At 47.3% G+C, this 26,047-nt stretch overlaps 1 protein-coding gene and 1 long non-coding RNA gene across 11 annotated transcripts in view; one reads left to right on the forward strand and one right to left on the reverse strand.

The window, feature by feature from the left end:
• MEIS2 (Meis homeobox 2) overlaps positions 1–15,780 on the reverse strand; it is a 172,279-nt gene extending 156,499 nt beyond the window's left edge. For 3 of the 9 annotated variants that reach the window (XM_080594150.1, XM_080594148.1, XM_080594145.1), the window contains exons 1-6: positions 14,195–14,434; positions 13,394–13,626; positions 11,852–11,993; positions 11,321–11,371; positions 10,550–10,600; positions 9,533–9,682 (exon numbers count right to left, since the gene is read on the reverse strand). In XM_080594150.1, coding sequence (XP_080450276.1) covers positions 9,533–9,682; positions 10,550–10,600; positions 11,321–11,371; positions 11,852–11,993; positions 13,394–13,626; positions 14,195–14,203 — 636 coding nt within the window. In that variant the 5' untranslated portion in view covers positions 14,204–14,434. Of the gene's footprint in view, positions 1–9,532; positions 9,683–10,549; positions 10,601–11,320; positions 11,372–11,851; positions 11,994–13,393; positions 13,627–14,194; positions 14,435–14,676 lie in introns of those variants that run through there. The other 6 variants (XM_080594146.1, XM_080594144.1, XM_080594152.1 and 3 more) reach the window with 5 other exon arrangements.
• A 123-nt stretch (positions 15,781–15,903) lies between these two features.
• LOC308195934 lies at positions 15,904–24,073 on the forward strand. 2 transcript variants are annotated; one of them, XR_013951958.1, is made up of 2 exons: positions 15,904–16,136; positions 17,561–24,073. It is a non-coding gene; the product is annotated as an uncharacterized lncRNA (long non-coding RNA). The 2 variants fall into 2 exon arrangements; XR_013951959.1 differs by having other exon boundaries at positions 15,952–16,015.
• The last annotated feature ends 1,974 nt before the right edge of the window (positions 24,074–26,047 follow it).

Genomic DNA, 26,047 nt, shown 5'->3' on the forward strand with positions numbered 1-26,047 from the left:
TAACAGTTTGCTTACAAGTATTGTCAAGAATAACCACCAGGTGATTACATAAAATAACACGTATAGTGATTTTTATGTAATTCTTTCTACGTTACTATGCATAAAACACGACAAAAGAGAACAGATAAGACAGACGTACAAAGTTTGCAAAACTTTGCTAAGTAAGACCTCAACCACTGTACTTCAGTCACATCGTTCATGCTAGCTTTCTAATTTATTGAGTATTGGCTCTCCTGGAGTGAGGAGCTGCTATTTAAAGGGATAAGTGAGGAAAAGTTAATGTTACAGTTTAGCGCTACTTTGTTGAGTGTATTCTCCTCCTGTCCTCCTCCCCTTTCCTGATCATTCCCAATACCCTGCTGTTGCTTAAAGGAAAACAGGAATTCTACTGTACAGGAAGAGCTTTATCAGCACCACATGAAGGCAGGCAAGAGATGGAATTTCCTCTGGCAGAAAAGGAGAGCAAGAACACATGAAACAGATCAGACTAGGGGCTGGACCTGCATTACTCGTCACCTGTATGTGACAACTTAAATCAAGCACACTATAATAATCCCAAACCAAAACAAACAAAAAATATCCCCCGACCTGCAACCCAACTCTCTCAACCCCCATCCCACCCTAATATTGCCCGTTAGGTTTGATTGTGTCCTACATCTGCATTATGAAATAACACTGGGCTATAAAAGCATGAGGAGATCCTGAGAGCAGCAAATGACGAGTACTGATGAATTCTCTGAGCAGGACCAATTCTGACCTCATCTACCCCAATGTGTAGTAGGAATAAGTTCAACAAAATCAACTGATTTACCCATTGTAAAATTCAGTGTAAGTGTGATTGGAATCAGGTCTCAAAATATATATTGAAACATCTCAAAGTAATCTCCTAGAGTTGATTAGTACCACATGCTCTATAGCAACGTAAAATAGAACTGCCAAATAACGTCTTGCTACAAAACCCAGTAACATAAATCTAACGGGCCTGACCCAGATCACAGCAGAGACAAAGGGAAGATCCTCTGACTTCAAAAGGCTGTGAATAAAGCCCTAGGTGACCAAAGGGTAAGAAGGATCCAAATCCCCTTCACCTTACACAAACACACACGTGCATGCATGTATGTGGCTCCACAGCAGGAAGACATAAGCAGAACAGAAGACAGTCCGTGATCTTAAATTCACCTAACCTATCAGCACAACTGACAGCACGATAGCATTTATAGTACAAAACCACCGCCCTTCCAAAACCTGTAAGACCGATCTACTTTTCTCACACAGAACAACAGAAAAATAATAGCAATAATAATCACAACAAGGTTTTATATTCATTGAGATTGTTATATTAATTAGGTCTCCAGAATCAAAATTAATACTGTAAACCCTTGCAATTTCATTTAAAAAGTATATCATTTTACCATCTTTTTACAGAGTCAGGTGGAAAGAAACAGAAAAAGAATGAAAAGAAGTCTTGAAAGTTCAGGAAGCCCAGACGTTATTAAAAAAAAAAAAAAGCGCAGTTGAAAATAAGGTTAGCAAAAAGTTCAGCTAGAAATAAAATGCAAAAACTGAGCAAGTCTCTTTACAGCCTCAATTAAAACACAGTTGTGCCTATGAGCTTCTCTTTTTATCTCCGAGTTAGGAAGCCACTCAAATAGCTTCAAGCTGAAGGCAAACAGCAGACAGGAGCTCTTCAGCCCTCTGCAGCCTCTTAGCGTCAGCTGTTTGCCGGATGGTAATCAGATAAAGAGCTGGAAGAAATACATGAAAAAGGAAAGAAACAATAGCATAGCATGAGTTTAGCCCTCCAATAACACCAGGCTGGAACCTTCTTTTAGGAAATGTAATAATTGCAACATGTTCACCTAGGCTAAACTTTTCAAGGAACACAGAGAGTTATGTTAATTTTGTGCACTCCAGGCTCTCTTAAGCTGGCTGCTGTTGGAGCTCCTTATCACACATACGAAAATTACAATAATTAACTGGTAACACCTCAGCTATGTTTTAAGGAAAATGCCATCCAAAACCTATCATACAGTATTTCAAAAGCTTAGGCTGGCCTTTCTGTTTCAAAAATGTAATGATTTGGAAACGATCAGTAAATAAGACTTCCTGCAGCTGAAAACACTTGCTGTCTCTACCAGGCTGATTTGTTCTTGACCTCAGCTTGTACATCCAGTTTTGGAAAGACAGGGTGGATTGATTGGAAATTCAATGTATTTCTTGTGACACAATTTTCTTGAGGAAGCAATTTGGCAGTATTTTTTTGAAGGATAGAAATATCCAATTGGGAAGGATGGGGTATTTACAAGAGGCGATATTAGAATGGTGGAAGAATCTAAAAATGAGGGAAATAGCTATGCTTTAATATTATAAAAAATGTCAAATAATTCTTGGGGTGGAGTTTACAGCCTCTTAAAAGGCAGCATTCTTTTTCATTGGACTAAGATCATTGTATGCGTCAGTGAACTCCTCTTTTTTTGCCTTAGACTGTTTCCAACTTTGCGTCCCTCAAGAAAAACTTCTTGGCGAAATGCCTAATCATAAGTAGATAGTTTACATACATCTTCACACACACACGCACGCAAAAAAAGACCAATGACACCAATGACATACCTGAAGTGTACTTCACTAGAAACACTTTATCAGTATAGTTTAGGTATCTAGAGAGATCCCTATCCAAAGTCCCCTAATATTAATTATAATTTTTCTTAATTTACATAAAATTTGTATTAAGCTATTACACTGAAAAAAAAAAAAGAGAGAAAAACAGATAGCTATAGATGAATTACACAAACTGCATGGCTTTTCATGTTTTCTTGCAAGGTTTAGTAATATACATTACAGAAGCATGAAACACGCCGAAGTGTGGATGATGCCTGCTAAAATGCAATTGCCTGTTTTGTGTTTATGTGCATACCATAAAATTTTCACATACATATGACCTAAACTAATGCCGTATACCGTAGAATGTAAACAGCACACATGTAGCTATTCCCAGTAGTTTTAATAATTGGGAGTCAAATATGGTGCTCCTCTTGCTCTTACCTAATTGTGTTAAAGAGCAGTGTTACAAGGAGAAAAGCAGTGAATACTGAGTAGAGCACAATAGAAGGAGATGGAAAATAGATACAAGAAGCTAGGTCTCCAGGGGCAGTATTTTCTATTTGCTGGGCTACAGACTCGCAGCTGATAATGCAAGTTGTAATTAATATAAAAGCAGGAGACAATATGGGGAAAGCTTGTACTAGCAGGGCCACAGGAGATCACTCCGCTGCTATCCACTGTTTCTCATTTACACACACAGCCTTCCCTAGAAAACACAATTTTGCCAGTGTTTTTTCCCTTGAAAGTTAAAAAAAAAAATTGATTTAGCACCACCATTGAATTTTGCTAAATCTAGAAAAGAGCAACAGAAAGGACAAGAGTCTCTTGGTATACAAAGCAAATCTGATGTGTTACTCTTTTGTCGATGCTGCAAATCTGGTGGAAACTGTAAGAGTTTTTCACTGTTACAGGATTTCTTGAACAGAGATGTTGTAACGGAGAGATTTGATAGAGGAAAACCTTCAGTCAAATTGCAACTCTTACACTGTATGCCCAGAATTACCACTGGGCAAAGTCTGGTGAGTTTTTTTTTGTGAGCGTACATAGTCCCACTGGGGCTGATTCTGATCTCACACTGTTTTTTATGGTGATATTCAAGACTCAATTAACCATAAGGAATTTGCTTCTTATTTGTAACTAGGAAGTCAAATCTATCAGGCCAGCTGATATCCATGTGAGTAAGCTGAGCAGGATTTAGCTCACAAACGTTAACTGAAGTTTTGAGTATATAGCTGTGACAGGATCAGGCCCTTACATTTTATCAGATGAAGTGGACAAAACCATTTATCTTGCGTGAACAAATAAAGCACAACCTACTTTCCTGAAAGAAACCACAGTAGCTGTAGGACTCACTCCGTTAGGAGAGTTGGAATTGAAGGTCTAGAGGTTGCTCTTGTAAATTAATTTTGCAAACACAAAACTGAACAGAACTACTGACTTGGGTGGCATTCTCCCCCTCAAATACAAACCAAATCCTGCTTGCCTTGCTCTTACAAGTAACACCTGTAAACACAGTGGAGCTACTGAAGTGACTGATACTACAAAAGTCTGTCTCTACGTACCACGGTATATCAAAAGATGGTGTACTATACCAGGCGCATAAACTCATACACATCCATGCCTGTGCATTTGTGTGCGTGCATGTGTGTACATCTGTGCTTGTGCATGTTTTGGATGTATTAAGTTCAGGATGATACCTTAAAGATTGCTGTGGAATGTGGCAATAAAAAACTTATTACATAAAGGAACTTTCAATAATTAAATGAGCCATGGAAAACTCCAATTGTGTGTTTTTTAAAAAGACTACTCCTGATATTACTGAGGTATATTTTCTTGCAGATGCACTTTTACTATGATTTTTCACTAATTTGTGTGAGAATTACACGAGTGAAACAAAACACAAGGTATTTTGGTCTCTCAGATATTTGTGTACATATCTACATATGTACATTTTTTAATTTTGACATGCTTGTCCCTTGACTTTGCATTTGAGTAAAGTGTCAAGAGGATTTTTGACACTCCTAGAATGTGGCAACACTTAAAAGCTACGTGCTTTGTATTTTTCAGTTAAGATTGAAATCAGTCATGTAATCCACCTGTCAGTAAAAAGAACTGAGACTTGAAAAATTAGCTTTTTGTTGGTTTTTTTTGTTTTTGTTTTTGTTGTTTTTTTTTAATTGTCCTTCTACGTCATTCTGTGTGGCTACACTTCATCTACGGTGACAGACAACTCAAACCAAAGAGGGAACACCAACATCAAATAGACAGTGCAATACAATGTCATTTCAAACTGAGAGAACCCAGATTAAAATTAAAATTAGAATACCCAAATGTGAGCTGCCTGGTTACTTGGCCTAGCACTGCCCATCAAAAAGAGAAAATACGCTATATTTCCTACAGTCTTGAAAACTTCCTGATGCTCCTTGCTCCTTCAGAAAACACAGGGACTACAGTAACATCCTAAGTCTTAAACCACACACTGAGAAATTTGGTTATGAAAGAAAAAAGTTAGCCTTTTTTTCTTTTTATTTTTTTTTCCTCCAGTTAGCTCCTTAGCTCCTTAGTTTCCCTTCTGACCCACTACAGACAAGAAGAGCACCTCTGGGGTCTGATACCGCATTTCTGGCATACTCAACACTCCTTCTTGTATCCATCAGGGTTGGCATACCTAGGGAATGCAGCACCAGGCCAGTAGCTACTTCCTCAGTCCTCAGTGAAATCTTACCAAAAGGTTTAATTATATAGCTGGAACCTATATATATATTAACATATTTTTATTTTTGCTCGTCTGCAAGATGTCAGGAACTTGCACAGGCCATTCTTCAATAAGAAATGTTAAAGAAATACAAAATGTCTGGATGTCCAAAAGTACAAAATACAAGTATCTACTCATCTGAGAGCTGAAAGGTTTAATATTCAGACTAATATTTTTCTTCTACAGCTGAGGCATCAGATTTCTGATCTGTCAACAGTCCTTTTATAAAAAAAAAAAAAAAAAAAAAAAAAAACTAGATGTATGTATATTTCTATCCATTTTTAATTATATTTTATGAATGATGATCTGTATATTATTACCTCTCAGCTGCAAATTGACTATAACATATAAACAAATATCAAGAAGACTGAGGCCCTGATCCTGCTCCTATGAAAGCCAGGGGAAGGAGAGCCATAAATTTCTATGGGGAAATTTCAAGGCTTCAAAGTAGGTTTGTGCTAAAGATAGAATTGTATGGCACCAGGAGAGGCCAGGTACAAAACAAATGTAAATAAAGTACAAAATATTATCGTATGCTGGAAAAAGTTGTAAATTCTCCAAATTTTACAAGCATTGCTTTTTTCAGATTTGTGTAGCTGGAAAGAAAAAAAGAAAAATGAGATTTATTGGCAATCTCAACAGATATTTTAAGCTGAACGCAGAATGCAGGATAGGGCCCAGCATGTTTATATTGAACAATAATAAATTGTCTGTGCTGGGAAACTCAACTTGAACTGCAGCTGGAAGGGTTTCTTTCCTTTTTTTTTTTCCCTTTTTTTTTTTCTTTCCTTACTGATCTGGTTCAGCCAGGGCATAGCTGTAATTACCTTCTTCCCATCTACAGCTAATACCTCAGAGCAATAAAAAAATATGAGGGTGTTAAAAATTCAAACACTAATTATGGGCTGTTATATTTACTAAACACAGCAGAGTAATAACAAAAGTTTCAGCTTCTTGTGGCCAGCGCTGTACTATTTGATCTACCAAGTCCCTGGACCCCTTACACTTACTGTATTACATAACACTTAATAGTGCACTAAAATAAAATTCGATATACACATTTATTACCAAACACATATAGCACAACCGCTTACAGCTGTCTCCATTTTACAGCACAGGTATACCTCTGAAGAGTTCATTCCTTTGTTGATTTTGCTTTTGGTTTCCAGTTCAGTTATATAAATACTACAGCAGTAGATTGTGAAAGGGGAAACACAGTATCTCAGTGTCCCATTTAAAGTCCTATGGTAAATACTGGCTAATCCCACAGTTCTTTTTGTTACTTTTCCTTACGGTACATTTTCAGGTCTAGCCAAGGAATGAAAATGAGAGCTGCATTAGCTCCTAGTTCCGCTCTGCCACTGTCACTGTCACCACCCCTCGCATTCACAGAAAACACACACACAGGGTGTAGCTTTATACCACTTAGTAAGAACAGAGGTGTATGGATTTTGGGGGTGTCAAACAGCTGTCACAAACTGTCACCTCCACAAGAGAAACCCTGGCACACAACAAATTAAACTACACTTCTTTTTGGCTATCATTATTCATAGCCAATCAGCTGAACCGCTCCTAGTATTTCATGTGCAAATAAAACCATGAGGGGAAGACCCCTGGATCAGAATAGTGGGCCAATACATAAAACAGAGGAAACAACATGCTGTCTCTGTCCTTCTGAAGTGGCTCATCATCACCTCTGCACCAACTTTCACCAAATGAGATCTAGCCTGAGGCTATATATTAAATATGCATATCAAAGCAAATGAAAAAATAAACCTGGAGAGTCAAATTGGACAAATTTGCATGCTTGAACTATTACATTTTCAGGTAGATGCTCACAAATGATAGCTCACTTTTTGATACCCCTGCATGTTTATATTAGCAATTTTAAAAGCGTTTCTTACTTTATATATAAAAGTGGATTTCTTCCTGCTGCAACCTTGTACAATGCAAACATAGACGTGTACATACACAGTAGTTTGACTAAGCTATAAAAGAGTGTTAAAGTTTTGTTGGGAAAACAAGCTGATATACAAAAAAAAAAAATCCAATAAGGAGACACATTTCCCAAAACGCATGAATAAAATGTAACTATGTGATACAACTCTTCATTTCCCAGTTGGTGTTCTGGTTGCACAAATTATTGCTTCCTTTCAAAACAAATAGCAGGGGGCTAAAGTAAAAATGTTATAGCTCAAATCTCCAGGAAATAAAAGGCTTTAAATTATAATACCCAATGAAGTGGTAAACCCTAACGGGTGCAAGATAAATGGGTTGTCATATTTATTTGAGTTTGTTTTTTGGGCCACAAAAACAAGAGGAGATTCTTCTTAGGGAAGATAATAGTTATCAAATTATTAAAATGCTAACCCCCTCCACCCTTGTCCTATCATTGTGCGTGAATTTAAATATTATAATGGAGCACTGCAAATTGGCTTGAGCATTCGCCATCTGCCAGAACCCTAAACAGGCTAGTTTATCTAATCTCTTCAATATAAACATAAGCATGCTCCATTTCTACACTTCCACTTGAAACGCACTCTTGTAAAGAAACTGTACTGGAAAAACGTACTTTTTTTTTTTTCTATTGCTCTAAATTAGACACAATGACCCTATATCTTTCGAGGTGCCACTCATTTAAATTTCTTTTCTAGTACCCCCCATAATACTTATGCACACAAATTTAGGGTTGTAAAATGCCATAAAACAAATATTTTGGAAATAGCGTCATGCCTCATGGAGTTTACTATCTACATGTGAGATACCTGATAAGCGGGGAAACTTTCAGGAACCACTGCCTGTATTTTTTTTTCCCCTCAGAATAAGAGATTTCAAATGCAAAACATCATAGAAATCTTGTTCTACAATGTTTACTTCGCACAAATGAGAAAATGAAAGCTAAGGCTTGGGTCCAAAAATACTTTCAGGACTCTGGAACTAGACAATACCAGGAGGGGGGCATTTAGGAGAATTTATTATTATTTTATCTTCCAGTTCAGCTTCAGTCCAGGTCTAATGTAATTATCAAATACACATAGAAACAACATGTTTTGAAAGGAAACAAAAGCTCCTAGAAAGCTCATTCTCCCTGGGCTTAAAGCTACTCTTCTTAACACACTAGGAAATAAGGGCAGGCGCCTGTGCAGAAAGCATGGTTAACTTCACACCGGGTGTTAAATTAATATTTCAACCGCTAAAATATTAGACTGTATCATTTAGATTATGAGTTCAATTGAACCTAAAACTGTGTAAACCCCTTTTCCCCCCAGGGATGCGTTCCTATAAATAAACTAGAGTTCACACCCACTCTTTTTAACCATAGCTATTCGTTCCCTTTTCTGCGGTACCAGCTGCAGCCTTTTCCTTCACATCCCGAAGTCTCTCTGCGTCTACATATTTTTAAGTGTCACCAGAGCTGCTCCAAAACCCGGAAAAACAAAGGCACTCTCCTTACCACGCACACCAACGTTCAGTCCCACACACATAACACTAATTCACCAACTCCTAAAGTGTTAAAATCAACCGCTAACCTACGGTTACTCAATCATAATTCTCTCCAGCTTTCTGTAATACATTGTTAATAATTGCTTCATCAAGGTTACTGTCTTTTATTATGAAGATGCTTCAGGCGTTTGGCAATAAGTCCATATTCTGACAATAAGTTGCTATAAAGCACGAGCATTGGAAACTCTAATGTGCTAACCCCCTTTTTTAATGCAATGTAGTATTGCCAATAATTCTCATCACTTGTCATCCCCACGAGAGGGGAGGGGGGAGGAAATCAGCAAACTTTCTCCCTAACTTTCTTGTCTCTGTTTCCTTGCATTGCTGCATTGATTACAGAGTTGGCAAAGGAGAAGAAAAAGCACCGATCACCACATCAAACCGACAGTTTGCTAGCTCCTCGAGTCGCCCAGACCAGGAAACTTTACAAACCGATGCAAACCCGCTGCTTTACAGATGGAAACTGAAGGAACCTTTTGCATTTTCACAACTTTGCAAATCGGGGGGGGGGGGGGGGGGGGGGGGGAAGGGGAGTTTAAGGTAGGAGCCGAGCTTGCAAAAGGTAGAAAGAGCACTAATAGACAGCAGCCACAAAACAATGAAATCGGGGACAGGTCCTCTAAGCAGGTTAAAAGTCTTAGAAAGTGCCATAAAGAAATCAAAAGGACTTACATGGTCGGCTAAATTTGTGGAGGATCCTGAGAGTTCTTCGTGGTCTGATTTGGAGCTGCCATCCCTTTCATCAATAACGAGGTCTATTGGCATTTTTCCTTTCAAACAACTAATGTACCGATGGCAGAAGTTATCGCACAATTCATGAACCTGAAAGCGGTAACAAGAATAATAGCATCAATAATGGCGAAATATCGGGTTGCAACTCTTTCTGGTAGCAAGAGCAACACTCTGATCTACTCCACGAGTAACTCTAATTAAGGGGCACAATAGCTGAAGGCGAGGAAACAATAGAGAAATTGTTGCAGCGCATATTATTCTCTTGAGACTCGCCGCAGCAACAAGTTAGAGAGAGCGAGAGAGAGCGAGGGGGCTCAGCCTGGCGTGCGGAGGGCCGGCCGGCCCGGGGGCAGCTCCGGCCCCGGGGTCGCGGCCCCCTGCGGTGTGTGGGGAGCGCAGCAGGCGGGCACCGCTCCTCGCCCGGGACGGCAGCGGGGCGATGCGGGGCGCCCACGGCTCGGTGCCCCGGGCCAGCAGCGTGACGACGAGCCGCCGAGGGGCTGGGAACGGCCGTCCCGGGCAGGGCACAGCCCCCTCCCCAGGCCGAGCAGGGGCCCCCTGCCTCTTGCAAACATTTACTGCCTGTTTGGGGTTAGCACGCCTGCCAGAGCTGCAGAGGAGCGGGAGGGCTTTCCTTTGGCTTTTTGCTAGACGGGTTATTTCCGAGTCACGGAGGGAACTTCTGCCGAGAGCAGGGGCAAGAAGGACGCACGGGGCTTAATAATGGATAAATGTGAGGGCTCGGCTGGAATTACTCTGAACAAAAAATGCCGGGCTGGGCTGGGCATGGCCGTCGGGTGTCACATGCCCCGATGGCACAGGTTGCGGTACCACGCCGCCTTTGCCCCGGGTCCCCCGGCCGTGCCACAAGGCCCCCCGAGCGGCCTGGGGGCGCAGGGCAGCAGCGGCCCGCCGGGGAGGGGACGGCCTCCCCCCGCCCTCCACCCCGCCGCTTACCTTTTCTAACTCCAAAAGGTGAAACCTTAGTACTTGTATTGCTTGGATCATCTGCAAGAAAGTTTTGAGCCACGGGTTAGGTGGGAGAAAAGAGCACGGGGGCTGCGCGGGGCTGCGAGCCCAAAGGGGCGAGGGGGAGACGGGGGCTGTCAGGGCGCGCAGTCATTATCCGGGATTTTAGCTCCTTGGTCACGCTTGAACAATTTCGGTCAACTTTAACCTCAGCACTTGATTTTTATCATATCTATCGGAGGCGCGGCGATGAGCTCTTGTTGCCGCCACCCCCGAGCTTCCCCCTTCTCTCGCCCTCGCTCCCTCCCCGCACCCCGGCCCTGGCTTCGCAGGGGCCGCGGAGAAGCCGAGCACACGCTCGCATCCCCCCACCGCCCCCAGAAGGAGGGAGGGGGGGGGGGGGTGAACACTTTGGCATCTTCTTTACAAGCGGATTTAGTCACTTTGAATATTGAAAACGTTCACATTAGCAAAAGAATGACGTTAGAAATCTCCGTCCCTCTCTCCCGAAGCACTTATTTCCCTCACTTTAGCTCCCCGTGGCTTTTCCGCGCTGCCCCGCAAGGCGCTGGGGCTGCCGGCGTTGCCCCGGCTCACTTCGCAAGTGCAGCCCTCTGAAGGCTGGGGCCGGGCCGGGCCGGGCCGTGCAGCCGAGGGCCGGCTGCCCTCCTCCCGGCGCTGCCGAGGGCGAGGGGCTAACACGGGGCAGGGGAAGGCGAGAGGGGAGCGGGGCGCTGGGGCGCTGGGGCGAGGCCTTACCAAATTGTCCAACTCTGGGTTTGAAGAAAAAAGTGGTTTTTCAGCGCGGACCTGCAAGGAGAAGGCAAAGCAGCGTGAGTTGCGGCTTCTTCCCTCCCTCGGCCCTGCTGCCCGCTGGCCCGAAGGGAGCAACCCCGAGGGGTGACAAAAGCAGGCAGCGCAGCCCCACGGCCCCTCTGGGCGCCCCGCAGCCGGGGGGTGCTGCAGGGAGCCGGCCCTGCCCCGGCCGCCCCCCGGCCCTGCCGGCTCCCCGTCCTTCCCCGCTCCCGCTGCCTCCAGACCCGGCCCCAGCCGCGTCCCCCTTCCGTCGGTGCTCGAGGGCGAGGGCCGGCGGCCCCGGCCCGGCAGCGCGCCCCCCGCCGCCCCCTCCCGCCCCCCGCCGGCGGCCGCGGAGGGGGCTCGGGGGAAGGAGGGGGGGGGGGGGGGGGGCTCGGGGGGGGCTGCCCCGGGCAGGGCCCGGCCGCGGGGCTCGGGAGCCGGGGGCGGCGGCAGCGCCGGGAAGGGCCGGGGGCGGGGGGAGAGGTGGCGGACCTGTTTGGCGAAGACGGCGATGTCCTCGTTGAAGGAGTCGGAGGAGCAGACGTCCCCGCCGGCCACGCCGGGCTCCCGGGGCGTGCAGGTCGCCAGCTCGCACTTCTCAAAGACCAGAGCTAAGAGGGGGAACAACGGGTGCCTACCGGGCAGTGGCACACAAAGAGAGCAGGAGGGGGTGGGGAGAGGGGGAAAGAAGAGCTCTAATCAACAAGTATTTTTTAAATGCACGTACACACACGGACACACGGACACGCTCTGCAGCCTTTCGGTATTGCTTCGGGCAGAGCAGGGACGATCTCGCCTCGAAATAAAATACACTTTTTTTTTTTTTTCCTTTTCATTTTTTTTTTCTCTTTCGGAAATTGCGAATGGCCAAGCCGCATCCCCTGTGCAGTCCCCAGAGCTGAGGACAAAAGTGACCTCCACTCACACGCCCGGCGCACCAAACACACTCACTCAAGCAGGCAGCAGCTCCGCTGGGAACCTTCCCCTTTTCGCCACAGCCTAAAATAACGCGAAACCTGGGAGATCCCATCCCTACCCTCAAGCTATGACCTAAAATGAGAAGCACGGGGAGGCAAACTGCAAACTACTTAATACGTAATTTTATTTTTCAAGGGGCCTGCTAACAAAAATGTGGTGAAGTTTCCTGGAAGCACACCCAAGTAAAATACCAGCTGTCCAGATAAGTGAGCTGGGGAGGGGGCGGAGGGAGGGAGCACTTCTCGAAATATTTTCCCATAGTTGGTGTAGTCAGGAAAAAAAATATTTTATCTGCGTGCTAAGTAGTAAGTATGAGTTGGTCTGTTTCCCCCTTTGGTGTCTGATCAAGGCCCCACACTCTGTCACAGACGTTACTATCTCTCCTTTTAGGATAATTCGGTATTTTTTGCTAAAAGGCACCGGAGGGAATCGGTGTCATTCCCCCCAAGCAGTGCCCTGGCACAGGCTCGAGTTTTGTTGGGTACGTGTTTCTTTTTCCTCCCGCTCTCTCTTTCCTACATATAAAACTCAGCTCGCTGCCTCCAGTGCATTTACTTCGCTTATCTCAGGGAAGAGCTGCTCGTGAGAAGCGAATCCCTTTTATTCTTACTGTCTTCGGCGATTTGAATATCTCTTTATTTACAGTGTTGGAAGAGGGTTACTATGGCACGGAGGAGAACACCAGAACACCACTTCCTCGCCTAAAACCCAGCGCCAAGAGAGCCACCTCTCTTGTCTGAAGTCCTGACCGGGGCCTTTCCGAGCGAGACAAAAAACTCGCGGTAAAAAAGAGAAAAAAAAAGAAAAAAAAAAAAAAAAAAGGGAAGACAAGCCGCCCCCCACTCCCTTTCCACCGAGGGGTCTCTCTTCCAGGACGTGTCTCCCGAGGTTGCCGGCACCCCAGCCCCGCGGGCCGTGCCTCCGCGCATCTCCCCCGGCCCGCAGCGCGGGGCCGCCGCCGCCCCCCGGCCGCCCCCCGGGAGCCCCCCGGCGCCCGCCCCGCTCCTGCCCTCCCGCTCGGCGGGCAGCGGCGCCGCGTCGCCCGGCGGCACCTACCCGTAGATCGCATCCTTGTCCCGCTTCAGGGCGTCGTTGACAGCGGAGCCCATGCTGGCCGGCATGACATTGGGGTGCGGGGCGTGGGCGCCGTAGTGCTGGCCGGCGTGCAGCGGCGGGCCATGGTTGAGGTGGTGCACCGGGGGGATCGGCCGGGGGGCGTGGGGGTCCCCGTACATGGACGCCGGCACCCCTACTCCGTCCATCCCGCCGTAGTGGGGCAGCTCATCGTACTGTCAAAAACCGGGCCGGAAGAGAAGAAAGCGAGAGAAAGAGGGGAGGGGGGGGGGGAGAGAGGGGGAGAGGGGGGAATAAAAAAACAAACAAACAACAACAACAAAAGTCAGAAGAGAGTAAAGCACCCAGGCAGACGCAAACAGAGCAAAACAAAACAAGAACAGCCACAACAGAGAGAGTGAGATGTGCGAAATGAAATCGGCTGGGAGCAGGGGCAGGGGCTGGAGAGGCTGAGGGAGGCGTGGGGGTGTAGGGAGAGGGAAAGGGGGAAAGTGAGTGCGTGTGTGTGTGTGAGTGTGTGTGTGCGGGGGGAGACGGTCCGCTTCGGCACGGCTGGAGAGACCCTGGCGAGGAAACCGGGATGGAAAGGAAGGAAACGGAGGAGAGAAACTAGAGTTGCTCTGAATTAGGAAGGAAGGACGAAAAAATCAAATGTAAATGAATAAACAAGCAGAATCCAAAGCAGCTAGATAAATAAATCATCACGGGGAAGGAGAGAGGAAAGGTGGGGTGCATCGGAGGGGAGGGGGTGGGAGATAAAGGGGGAAATAATCTGAAAGTTACCAGAAACATTATTTAGTAGCAATTCCCCTTGTCCTTGTCAAAGCCAGAGACAAAAAAAAAAAAAGAAAAAAAAAAGAAAAAAAAAGCAGCTATATATGTATACATATATATACGTTCGTATATATACACACACACATATGTATTTGTTAGTCTGTCCTGGGCAGCAGCAGCAACGGCGGCAGCAGCAGCAGCAGCAGCAGCAAGCTTTCCCCTGTGAACCCCGTGCTACTGAGCAGCCAGAGAGCAGGGAAATCGCGCTGCTGGGGGAAAAGCTAGAGAGCAAAAAAGCGTGGAACAATTGCAGAGAGAGACACACACACACACAGAGACTCACGCACACACACAAAAAGCTAGTGAATAATTTTTGCTGCTATTTTTTAATAGTGGCCGCCATCATCATCAGCAACAGAGGAGAGCAAATCGGACAGGCCCCTCTTAAGAGAGGATTTATATATAGGTAAGTGTTGGAGATTTAAACCTACCCTTTGCGCCATCAGTCTGCGCTCCAATAAACTCCTGGATGTGTCGTATATTTAATATCCCAGTCCAGCAAAGAAAGTGATTTAGAGTGAAGAAGATTCCTTTTTTTTTTTTTTTTTTTTTTGCAACCCACTTATAGACTTCTCCTGTCCTCCAATATGGGTAAATAATAATAACAACAACAACAACAACAATAATATATAAAAAACAGTCAGGAACCACGATGAGTTTCTGTGTATTTCTTCTCTTTTTTTCTGTCTCTTTCTCTTTCCTTTTTCTCTTTCTCTCTCTTTTTCCTTTTTTCTTTCTCTATGCAAAAAAAAAAAAAAAAAAAAAAAATTGTCAAGCCCCCAAACTGAAGGTTACGATCGGCCCGTCAGCAACCCACATGTAACCAAACTGTCGTGTCTCATGGCTTTTTGCCACTCCAGCTGTCAATCAAAGCCAGGGAATGTCAAGGTAGTGAATGAATGATGGTTGATGATGATGAAGAAGAGAGGAGGAATCTTTTTAACCCCGGTTCCTTCTTCCAGTAACTCCGCGCTCAGGTTTTGCCTTTTAGGATCGCTAGAGGGTCTTTTTTTTTTTTTTTTTTTTTTTTTTGAGTACTGTGAAGGGGGGTGGGGAAAGATGCGAAGAAAAAAAAAATCGAATAGTTTGCAAAGCCCCGAGACTTCCCCCTCTCCTCTCTCTCTCTCTCTCTCTTTTTTTTTCTTTTTTTTTTTTTTTTTTTTTTTCCTCCTCCTGCCGGTGGGTATTTTGCCTCCCTCTCTCCCTCTCTCTCTGAGATGAGTGAGTGTCAGTAAGCGCTGGCAGGTTGGCTGCGGGCTGCCTTATAGAAGCGGCTCAGTTTCGCGGCGCCGATCGGCGGGAGAATGAAGTGACGGAACCCGGAAGTGGCGGTGGCCATAGCCAGTCCTGCAGCGCGGCGGCGGCGGCGGGGAGCGGCGGCGGCGGGGAGCGGCGGCGGGGAGCGGGGCGGCGGCGGCGGCGGGGCCGGGGCCGGGGCCGGGGCCGGTGCGGGTGCGGGTGCCGGTGTCGGTGTCGGGGCGCCCCGGCCGGCAGAGCGCCGCTGATGCGCAGCGCGCCGGCAGGGCGGCTGCAGCGCCGCGCGGGGGGAGCCGCGCAGCAGCCCCTGCCCCGAGCGAAGCGAGGCGTGTAGGAAGGAGAGCGGGCGGAGGGAGGGAGGGAGGGAGCGAGCGAGGGAGGAGGGAGGAGGGAGGGAGGGAGCGAGGGAGGGAGGGAGGGAGGACGGGGAGAGTGCGTGTGTGCGAGAGGGGGGAGAGGCAGGGGAAAACTGCCGAGAGCCGGAGGAAAAGTGCCACAGGAGCCCGGCCCCGGGTTGGTTCGCGCTAGGTTGTTTTAGCGACGAAATACCTTGCGATTAACCGCGGTGTTTAGCGGCTGATTTACGCTCTGAATTATTTATTTAACTCGCCGGCTATCGCCGCTGCCGAGAACGGTATGCGGGGCCGAGGGCACGGAGGGCTGCCGGGGAAGGGGGGGCCGCGCAAAGTTGGTGTTTCCCCAGCCGCCGGCCGGCTCGGCGAGCTCCGCGCGGCTCCGCGGCCAGCCGGCCCCTGCGCGCTCCCGGGGCCGGGCAAAAAGTCCCGATCCGGGGCGCGGGGAGCGCGCCTCGTTCAGCCCGGGGCTGGCACCGCTCCTCGCCAAGCGATCGCTGCGACCAAGCCCGCTGTGGATGCCGCGGGGGGGTGGGAGGAAGGGGGTGGGGGGGTGGGAGGAGGGGGAACCCCCTTTTGGTTCTGCGCTTAGGCTGCCAGCCTTTGAAAAGGGCTTAAAACCGAAGTCACGCTCAGGCTTTTGTAGGATGGATCCAGATGTTCCGTAGATTTGGGGTTGCATGTTCTCGCTGAGCGGATCCGTCGGGGAGCGATGCATTCGCGTGTGTTACGGTTCTGGACTTTGCTGTATATCGACGTCGCGCTTGTGGAATGTATGCTGAAGTATTAGCTCGGTAATGCCTTCTAATGGTAGCGCTAATTACAGTAGGGTTATTTAGCAAATTAAGCGAGATGCTGCACCCCCCACCCCTGAGCACCAAATGAACTTTTCCAAGCGCGCGCACACACACACACACACTCACACACACTCACACACACACACACACGCGTTAATTTTGGTATGTTCCCCTCGCCCAATCGCTTTGCTGGAGCTGAAACATGCCTTACCTCAGAACAGTCAATTACCAAAGCTACCCGGGATCATCAATCATGGGGGATGCTTGAAGTTTAGGGGAGGAGCGATGGTCAAACTATCGATTGCTGCAGTTTTGTCCTCCCCAACCCCCCACCCTCGTTCACGGTCCCCTGCACATAAAATCTAAAACAGACTATCCCGTTAATAGTGGGATTTATCAATGATTATGTACCCGGTTGTGAACGTGGCCTCATACATAGATGGCTTTTAAAAATACACGGCAGAAAAAAAAATGTGATTTGCTCAGATAGCGTTTGTTCTGGTTTGTTTTGCTGCTCACGATGAGGACGGTGATTCTGAGATTTTTATTTTTATTTTTTGGAAACTTTAAGAAAATGACTCAGGGGGCAGTTATAGATATTTGGCCTGATTTTAATAGGCGTAGGGAATGAGCTCCAGAGGTCAATAAACCCCTCCAAAATGATGAATGATTGAGTACCTGTGATGATGATAGTGATTACCGGAGCAATTAAACAGTTTGATTAAATGAGCCATCATAACAATGATGTCTGCGGGAAATCAGCCCTCACATATAAAGAAAGATAGTGTGGAGGGCTGACAAACGCCAGTGGGCATTCCTGCGTGTTCCGATAGCGCCGAGCCCCGCAGAGCGGGCTCTATTTACAGATATGGGGCGAATGCGGAGAAAAGTCACTCTCCTACTTCTAGCCCGAGTTGCACCCTGCTTTAAAGCCCGCCAGAAGCCGGAGAGCAGACCCGTTTGTCTTTTCCTAGAGGATCTCTTCCAAGATTAAAGCTAGTCCTAAGAGCAACCGAATTGCTGTGACTGACTTTCACGGGACTGTAAAGAGAGGTGAGTAAAAAAGCCCTTAGTATGTAGATCTCTTTCAAGCAGTGGTTAAGTCGATTCATTTCGCAAGGAAAAAGCCAGTCTTCTTGTGCAGTATTTTATACTCTGTCGTATAAATCGGTAACGTAATTCAAGATATTCATGGTAATGAATGCTTGGCTAATCCTTTGGGTGCGCGGAGACCTACAGAGCAGTAGGTTATGCAAATCCTTTCCTACTTTTACAGCTGTAGTTTTCTAACAGATTTTTTAAAGAGATCTAGTCATCAGTGAATGCTATTTTTTTTTCATCTCCTTCTTCCACCTCTCACCCCCCCGCCCCGAAGATGCCAGATTTCTAAACTTCCGAGGAATCATTTCATTGTGATAAAGCCCATGCAGCCAGCTTCGAGGACATATTTTAAATATTTGTAGTTTCCAAACTTATTTTTTAACCGAGGCAGTGCAAACCCAGAGCCTTGCCTCCTGAGCTGTACAAGTGTGTCTCATTTCAAACAGTTTCGGTATCACTAAAGAAGAGCTCTTTCCTTGTAACGTGGCCGTGTAAAAGTAATCTAGTTCCACTGAAGGCTCCCTGTATTTGTTCAGACTGCAAGCTGTGGGAGAAGTTCATCAGTTTTCTTCTCAAAACGAAGTTTTTCCACGACTTGGCTCCCATAGGAGAAGGTGCTTCATTGCTCAGGACGTAATTTTAGACTCGATTTTCTTTTCGTAATTCTGCTTTTAACAGGAGCGCCTGTTAATCTTGGTTCTCTTGAGTAAGGGATTGTTAGAGAAAGCAACCTAAAATCAAAGCTGCAAAAAAAACAGCCAAAGATTTTTGTAGTGTTCAATGCTGCTCCTTTCACTTGTTCAGTTTTCTTTTTTTTTTTTTTTTTTTTCTTCACTAAACTAATTAACCCCCTGCGTTGGCTCGCCCTGCTGTGCATGTGTGTAATCTGGGACAGGGACCAACTTTTAAAAATGATTTTAACTTGATAGAAAGTGAAATTTCATATGGTAAATGAGGGGCTTTCATGTTCCTCTTGTGTCCTTTTTTTTTTTTTTCGTGAAAAGAATTGAAGCCTTTTTCCTCTTCTCTATCCCAGTGGATTAACGCACACAGAGAACGTGGTTTATAAAGCGCTAAAGTTTAGCCATTAAAGAGGAATCTCAATTTAGCGCCCTTAAGTGAAAGTACTCAGCTATTAACAAAGATGCTGTTAGGAACTCGGAGGAAAATGGGATACGTGCGTGCAGGGGGTGGGGGCTTCTACAGTCTTAGGTCATTTATTATTTACTTTTTTTTTTTTCCTAATTTTATTTTCAGCCTTGTGACATATTTCCTTTTAAACTCAGTAATTCGGGAAAATTAAATTGGCTAATTTCCATTTCTCGTGCATCATTTTCACAGCAAAGGCTGTTTCCAGGAAAAGTGTAAGAGACGAGAAGAGACGAGTCGGTGGGGTGTGTGTGTGTTTCTTTTTTTTTTTTTTTTTTTTTTTTTTTTCTTAGATCAGCTCAAAAGTCCAAAGAGAAATGAGGTGTCCGGTATGGAAGTGCATCTCAGTCAACAGCCAGCTCCTTTTGCCGAGGCTGGAAATGGTTTTAACAGGCGGTAAAATTTCATCTTGTGGTGTCAAATTGGGGTCAGTTTGGGGTTAGCGCTCTCAGTGTCCGAGAAGGAGCTGTCCAGCTGTGTGGGGATTCATTAAGGGCAAAAGATCCGTTTCAAGAAAAACAATACAAAGACAATCAGAGGGCTAAAGATCCTCTTCAAATCGCATTTTACAAGTGCACCAGAACAAATATGGACGCTGAAACCTATTCCCTTCAAACTCCCAAATCGGCTTCTTAGCCCTTGCAGGGAGTGAGAGAGAAAATCCTCTAAAACTTAAGAAGAGTCTGTTTTCAATCAGCCTTTCCGAAGTGTGGCATCTTAGTCCTTTGCTGGCTTTGAGACATGCCTCTCTCGCTCGCTCGCTCCCTCTCTCTCTCTTTTTCCACAGCCTTGCAAAAGCGGACGATGGCACAACAGGTAATATTTCAGATTTCGAGAATATATTCCACCGGGTATGTTAAGCCGCTGTTTTGTGTGAGTGTGCGCGCAGTGTGTGTAGCGGGAGATTTAATGCAAATGCAAAGTTTGGGAGGGGAAACGAGCTGTGCTTGCACGAAATCCGCTTGCACCCCTCGGAATTTTTCTGCACTCCTTGCAAGCAACGCTGTGCTCTAATAGATAATTTAGGGGAGATTTACTTCACGGTTCCTAGCATTTGTGGAAAGCACCTATTGCTAATCTGGTTTATTAAATTCGCGTGGTTTAAATCCTCTTAGCATCCCTACATCTGTTAGAACAATTGACGCCTTGCTGCAGGGACAAATAACTTGAACCTTAATCTTGTTTGTAACTTTATTCAATGTTTGTTTGTTTGTGCCTCGAGTTCAAGTATTTTGGGGCTATGCCATTGTCTTCAGAAAGACGTAGCCCACATTTACAGGCAGACCCCACAAAGGATGGGCTAAGGCTTCTGCGGACCAGGACGAATAATTTGGAGTGTTTGTCCTGGCGTTTTGTCTTGGGCTGTCGTTCTAGGAAATGTGTCATATTTAATGAAGAAAGCAATCCGCGTGTTAAAATGCGTCTCCAGGGTTACAACATAACCGTGACCCCGTGGTAAAATCCACGGGCTTTTTTCTTTCTGTTCTGCTCCCAAGGCGATGCGTGGGGTGCAAACAGCACCTTTGCAGTTTTATAACCAGCATTATTCCACAGATCAAACTCCTACCTCCGAAATCGCTCCTTGCCACGCTTCACCTCGCCTAGACGGGCGGCTCTCACAACTTGAGTCACTTTTTCCTCGTCCCAGCCCATTTCGCTTCCCTCCGGCTTCCCGCAGCCGCCGGGCTTCGGGGGGGGCCGCCCCGGGCGCCCCCTGCCAGCACGGCCCCAGCGGGCGGCGGGGCTCCCTGAGCTGCTCCCCCCGCGCCCCCCGTCCGCCGCTGCGGGACGGGGCTCTCCCGCAACCCGGCCGGTTTTAGAAATGCCTCCCGGCCCGAAAGTCAGTGGTAGCCCATCGCGGTGAACTCTGCTTGACCTCCCCCGATCTTTGGGAGCGGGATTAGGAGGAGGTTCATTTACTTACCTGTTAACTTCCCTTGCGACTCCCTTCCTTCCAGCCCTCCCCCTCCTCTTTCGAAGCTCCTGCGAGCACCACCGGAGCTCGGGGCGCGCTCCCCCCTCCCCAGCCCCTGACCCCCCCCCCCCTCCCCCCCGAACCGGGCCGCGGGGCTCCGACCCGGCACTTGCGGGACGCCCCGGGGCCGTCCCAGCCCCCGGCGACGGCGCGGCGGTGCCATCGGCAGCCCTCTAGCGCTATCTGGCGGGGCTCCAGCGCGCTCCCGCCGCGCCGCGCAGCCTCTCGCAGGGCCGCTGCCGGGGGCGCGGAGGGGCGCGCATCCCCTGCGCCGGGCGCGGAGCGGAGCCGCCGTCCCCCGGTTCCGCGCCTCCAGGTCGCGTGTGGCCGTGGGGGCTTGCCCCGGGGGTCCCCTCCCTCCCCGCATCCCGACCCGGCGGGGGGAGGCCGGGGGGAGAAGGGGAACCCAAATGTCCGCCCCCCCTCCTCCCGTCCTGCGTTATCCCTGAATAACCCACGCGGGGGGGGGGGGGGGGGGGGGAAGGGGGGTGCGGAGCGCTAGCGTGGAAGGAGAGCCGGGCTGCTTCTGCGTCGTGGGCTGGGAGGTTTGGGAAAGTGAAGACCATAAACAGCCAGCGTGCGTATTTCCTTCGTAAAGCAGAAGGACAAAAATACCTGTCAGGGTTTCCCAGTAAGCCTGCTTCTAGCAGGGTAGTTAAAATTCTAGTTTGCATTTGTTCGAAGGAGCCTGAAGCATTACAAAATAATAAAATAAAATAAAATAAAATAAAATAAAATAAAATAAAATAAAATAAAATAAAATAAAATAAAATAAAATAAAATAAAATAAAATAAAATAAAATAAATCCATCTTTGCAATGTGACATCGTAACAGAAAGGACAGTTAGGGCAAACTAAATCGCTTTAGTGCAATATCAGAGCATCTGAGAAGCCTCCAAACTCCGCTCAGCTCTCAAAATATTCACTTTTGTTCTCCAGCTGCCTATAAAACTCCAGAAGAGGAGAGCGCTCTCGTTTTGACACTGGAGTTCTCGGTCCGGAGAGAACAATATCCTCCTATCTCGTTTGAAATGTTACGGCGACTCTCATAACACACGCGATCACTCCAAGCACGAATCTCCCTTTTTTGAAAGCGCTGCTCGGCCCATTGTTTGAAGTGGGAATCAGCGCGCAGCCCGAAGCGAAAAGGGAAAAAAAAATCTTAGGAGCCCGGCTTGGTATTGCATAGGGAAAGAACTGACAAAATATTATAGTGTGTTTCCTAGAAGTGCGTGATTAGAGCCCGTGGTGTGTTCCCGAAAGAGAAGTGTTTTTTTTTTTTCTTTTTCTTTTTTTTTTTCCCCTAAAAGATTGTGATCGCCTTTGTACGTCTTTCTTTTGATCCCACAAAGAGAATGCAATATACATATATGTGTTTGCTCTCCATACAAGAAATGCAAGGGACCGTACAATGGAATATACGGCCGGTTAGCCCTCATAATGCTTAGTTTTGCTGTAATTAATTGAAAACAGTTATTAGGTCGTCATTGGCAATAGCGTAAATAATTGCAGCAGATTTTTACTTAAAATTGACCGGTCACAGAGTGATAGATCGATTCGAGGTATAAAAATGATGTATCAAAACATCAATGTCGATTATTTGAAATATTGTAGTCGAATCTTTTTATTGCTTCATCGGTTAAGTGTCTGAAAGTGCTGTGTTCCAACATATATTTATGTTGTCAATACTGTCAAAACTGTCAGTTTTATTACAGTGGATTTGTAATACATTTCGGATTTGCTCATTTACATAAAATGTCCACCCCAGTTACCCCTCCTTTTCCCCATCTCTGCAAATCTATGTCAGTTTAATGAAAGGATTCAGGACTCCTAGCTGAAGCAAAAAAAGTAGAGATATTGCTCCATTAAGTCCAATTTAAACATCCCTTTGGAAAGCTTGGGCTATTCCTAACTTGCTATAAGAGGGAATCCTCCACCCCCTTTATTTCCCCAGCAGAATTTAAACACTCTTCTACTATCACACCTCGATTAAACCCTTCAGGAGACCCGAGAAACTATACGGAGAGACACAGCCGAGCCAAAGCACACCTGTGAGTGCCGCAAGCCCGCCGAGCAGGGCAGCAGCCCCCGGACTGCGCACCCCCCGGAGGTTTGGTGCTGGTGGGCAGGAGGAAACAAAAGGAGCCGTAAATACGTGTGCTCCTTCCTTAACGGGCTGGACCCCAAAGGCTAAGCTCAAGTTGGAAGCAGGAGGGGACGTGATATGCCCCCTGTCCCCCAGCCCCCGTTTGGGGTACGCACTGTCCCTGTCCGCCCTGATCTGGTGTCGGGGCGCTCTTAGGCACCCCTCTCTGATTTTCTCCGAGAGCCCAGCTGAGGGATGGAGAAAGTCAGGAATAAAGAGATCCATTTCCACACCCAACTTTCTTCGATCGAGGAAACAGTGAAATTGGCCACGTAACTTCACCTCCCAGCCGGCTCGCTCGGGAGGCTGGGGTTGTTCTAAAGGCGTTGGGAAGATGGACCCGAGGTGCGGGTCCGTGTGTGTGTGTTTCTTTTGTGTGTGTGTGTGTGTGTGTTTGTCATTTTCTCCTTCCCAGGCATACGCGTGTTTAAAGAGATGCTGAAGAGAGCTCTGAGTTCAAGGGGAAGAAGGCAAGGTTGGTTTGGGGAACGGCAGCGCGCCTGGCAGGTATTTTAATGACCGTCCCTTGCTTTGAACATTTCCTATCTCTCTGCCTGTCTCCATCCGGAATATCTTCCCCAGACCAACTCTTATTTCTGCTGTAATTCTTGTGTGTGTTTGTGAGCGCTTCTGAAGTAAATTGAGAAGTAAGCTGTGCAAAAGGAGGAAATCGCCCCTGGGGTGCTTTGTTTACTTTGGTTTGTAAAATCCTGCTAGGAGATGGTTTCCTCAGTGTGTGGCAAGTGTTTCTTCAAGAAATTCATCAGCCCTTCTACAATTACTTGGAGCTCTGAGGGAAGAGAGCTGCCATCACTTTCTCACATCCCAAGGTGTTGCATGGAGGAGAGAAGAAAAGGCTGGAGCATTTAATTACAATGGGGGGCGGGGGAGAAGGGGGGAGCGGAGGCTGCAGAAAGCCGCCCCAAGCCTGTACCTGGAAAAGAAAACCCGCCCGGGTGTATGTGGGAGACGCGTGCCGTGTAGGGCTGGGGAAAAGTACCCCATCTCGTGCGATAATTAGTCTGAACAATAAACATAATTGGAATAAAATCAGTTGGAAATTCCTGCGTTTTTAATTACGTTTCATTTTGTGGTAAGCCGTAAAATTATGAATACCTCTCAATTAAACACTATCCACTTGTAAAGCATTTAACAACAATTATTCCTTAATCAGTCGGAATGTTAGCCACAAACGATGCTGTTAAACATCAAAGGGACGCCTTAGACGTTACCTTTTAGTCATAAGTAAGAGGATTAATTTCTGTAATTAGAGGGGATAAATATGTGCATAAATACATCTAATTTTTTTACACGTTCTCATCCTGTCTGGGAGAGGCGAGGATCTCTGACATCGCCAGCACTTCCAGCTCTTCCCCCGGCTCCGAGGGGGCACCCGGCCGCGGCGAGGTGCCAGCACCCCCGCAGGGAGGCCCGATGCTGCGCGGGGCTCCGCGCCCCTCTGCGCCCGCTGGAGCACCGCCACGGCGGGAGCTCGGCCTCGGGCCCACCGCGGCCACAGCAGGACTTCGGGGCAATTTGCAGCCCTCCTCGGGTTTCATGTACGTCTTTTTTTTCGCCTTTTAATTATTTTTATTTTTGATTTTTACAGCACCTGGGGTCTACCTGGTGTTTTAATTCCCCCGGGGACAATTTGCGGCCCCCAAACGAAGCTCGAGACTCGAGTGGAACACCGCAAATAAAATTAGCATGACCTTGATTATACCCCGTATGAATATCTCATTTACCTAATGACTTTATGTCACGTACGCAGAGGGTCAATTTCCTTTTAACCTTTCCCATTGCTGCAGTAAGCATTCTTTTATAATCAATGGCTGTTTGAATAATCAATTCACATTTTATGATCCCTGACAAACTCAATATATGTGCGCCTCGTTTCAGCAAAGCAGCCGGCCCTTCTCCGGGGCGGTTTCACGTCCGAAGAGTTTGCGGCGGGGTTTTCCCGGCTCCCAGGGGAGCCGCCCCGGGCCGCGCAAGGCAGCCGCCGCCGGCTCCGCGCAGGGCTCCGCGCAAGGCTCCACTCAGGGCTGGCTGCAGGCGGAGCAGGGCCGCACCAGGAGGATGCGCTCCGGCACAAAGACACACGCCCGGGGAACCGCAGGGGCATCCTTGAGTGGTGCTGGCTCTGGACATGCGGTTTCACATGTTTTTCCGATCGCTCGTACCCAAATATGTGCACCCCCCCACACACACACCCCTACCCTCCCCCGCCTTCTCCTTTCCAGGAATGTGCATAATAAAAGCCAACAGCCCGGGACTCTCCCCCCTTGCTGCATGTGCCAGACAGCGAGCCGTGGGGGGACGAGGTCCCCCCAGCTGGGAAGCCAAAGGCAGGCTGCTGCCCGGCTTCCAGACCTCCACCCAGGACTTTCGAGGGCAGCTGGGTGTCTCCGGCCCCGTCGGCACAGGGGGAACCTGGCCTCGACCTTAGCATCGGCTCAACCGTCCCGCTGGCGTCGGACGCCTCCCTCGCCGCCACCAGCCCCCCCTGAGCGTCTCTCGCAGCTGTCGCCAAACTGGGGGTCGGGAAAGTCGTCCCAGGAGCGGAGCCCCCAGCCGCGACTCGAGCGAAGAAGCGAACGTGCGAGGGGAGGGGGCTAGGGCAGGCTGAACTTTGCAAATGTTTTTTCTCTAAGTAGCTCACATTGGCTGTGATCTATGGTGTGAGTCAGGAACCGAGACTTATTGCAATCCTTTTCCCTCTGTTGGATAATTAATGCTGATTCATAGCTGTTTCTACCTACGAATGTGTGTTTCGTTTTTCTCTGCAGGGTCCATGGTTCTTTGGTATGTTGTTATTCCCTGAAAGGTAATTGCACTTGATATTCTCTCGGGGAAGGCTCATTAGCCAAGGGCAGGGTGGCGTTGCCAATCTCAGATTCTTTCAACGATTCAATGCAAACATTTGCCCCAGAGGTTTAGTGCAGTACTCCCAGCTCACGAAACAGCCCTTGGATACAGCATTTCCCCTAAGAAGCCTTAGGCCTAAAAAGAAGCACATATATA

This window comes from Anser brachyrhynchus, assembly GCF_964034855.1.
Source record: "Anser brachyrhynchus genome assembly, chromosome: 5".
NCBI lineage: Eukaryota > Metazoa > Chordata > Aves > Anseriformes > Anatidae > Anser > Anser brachyrhynchus.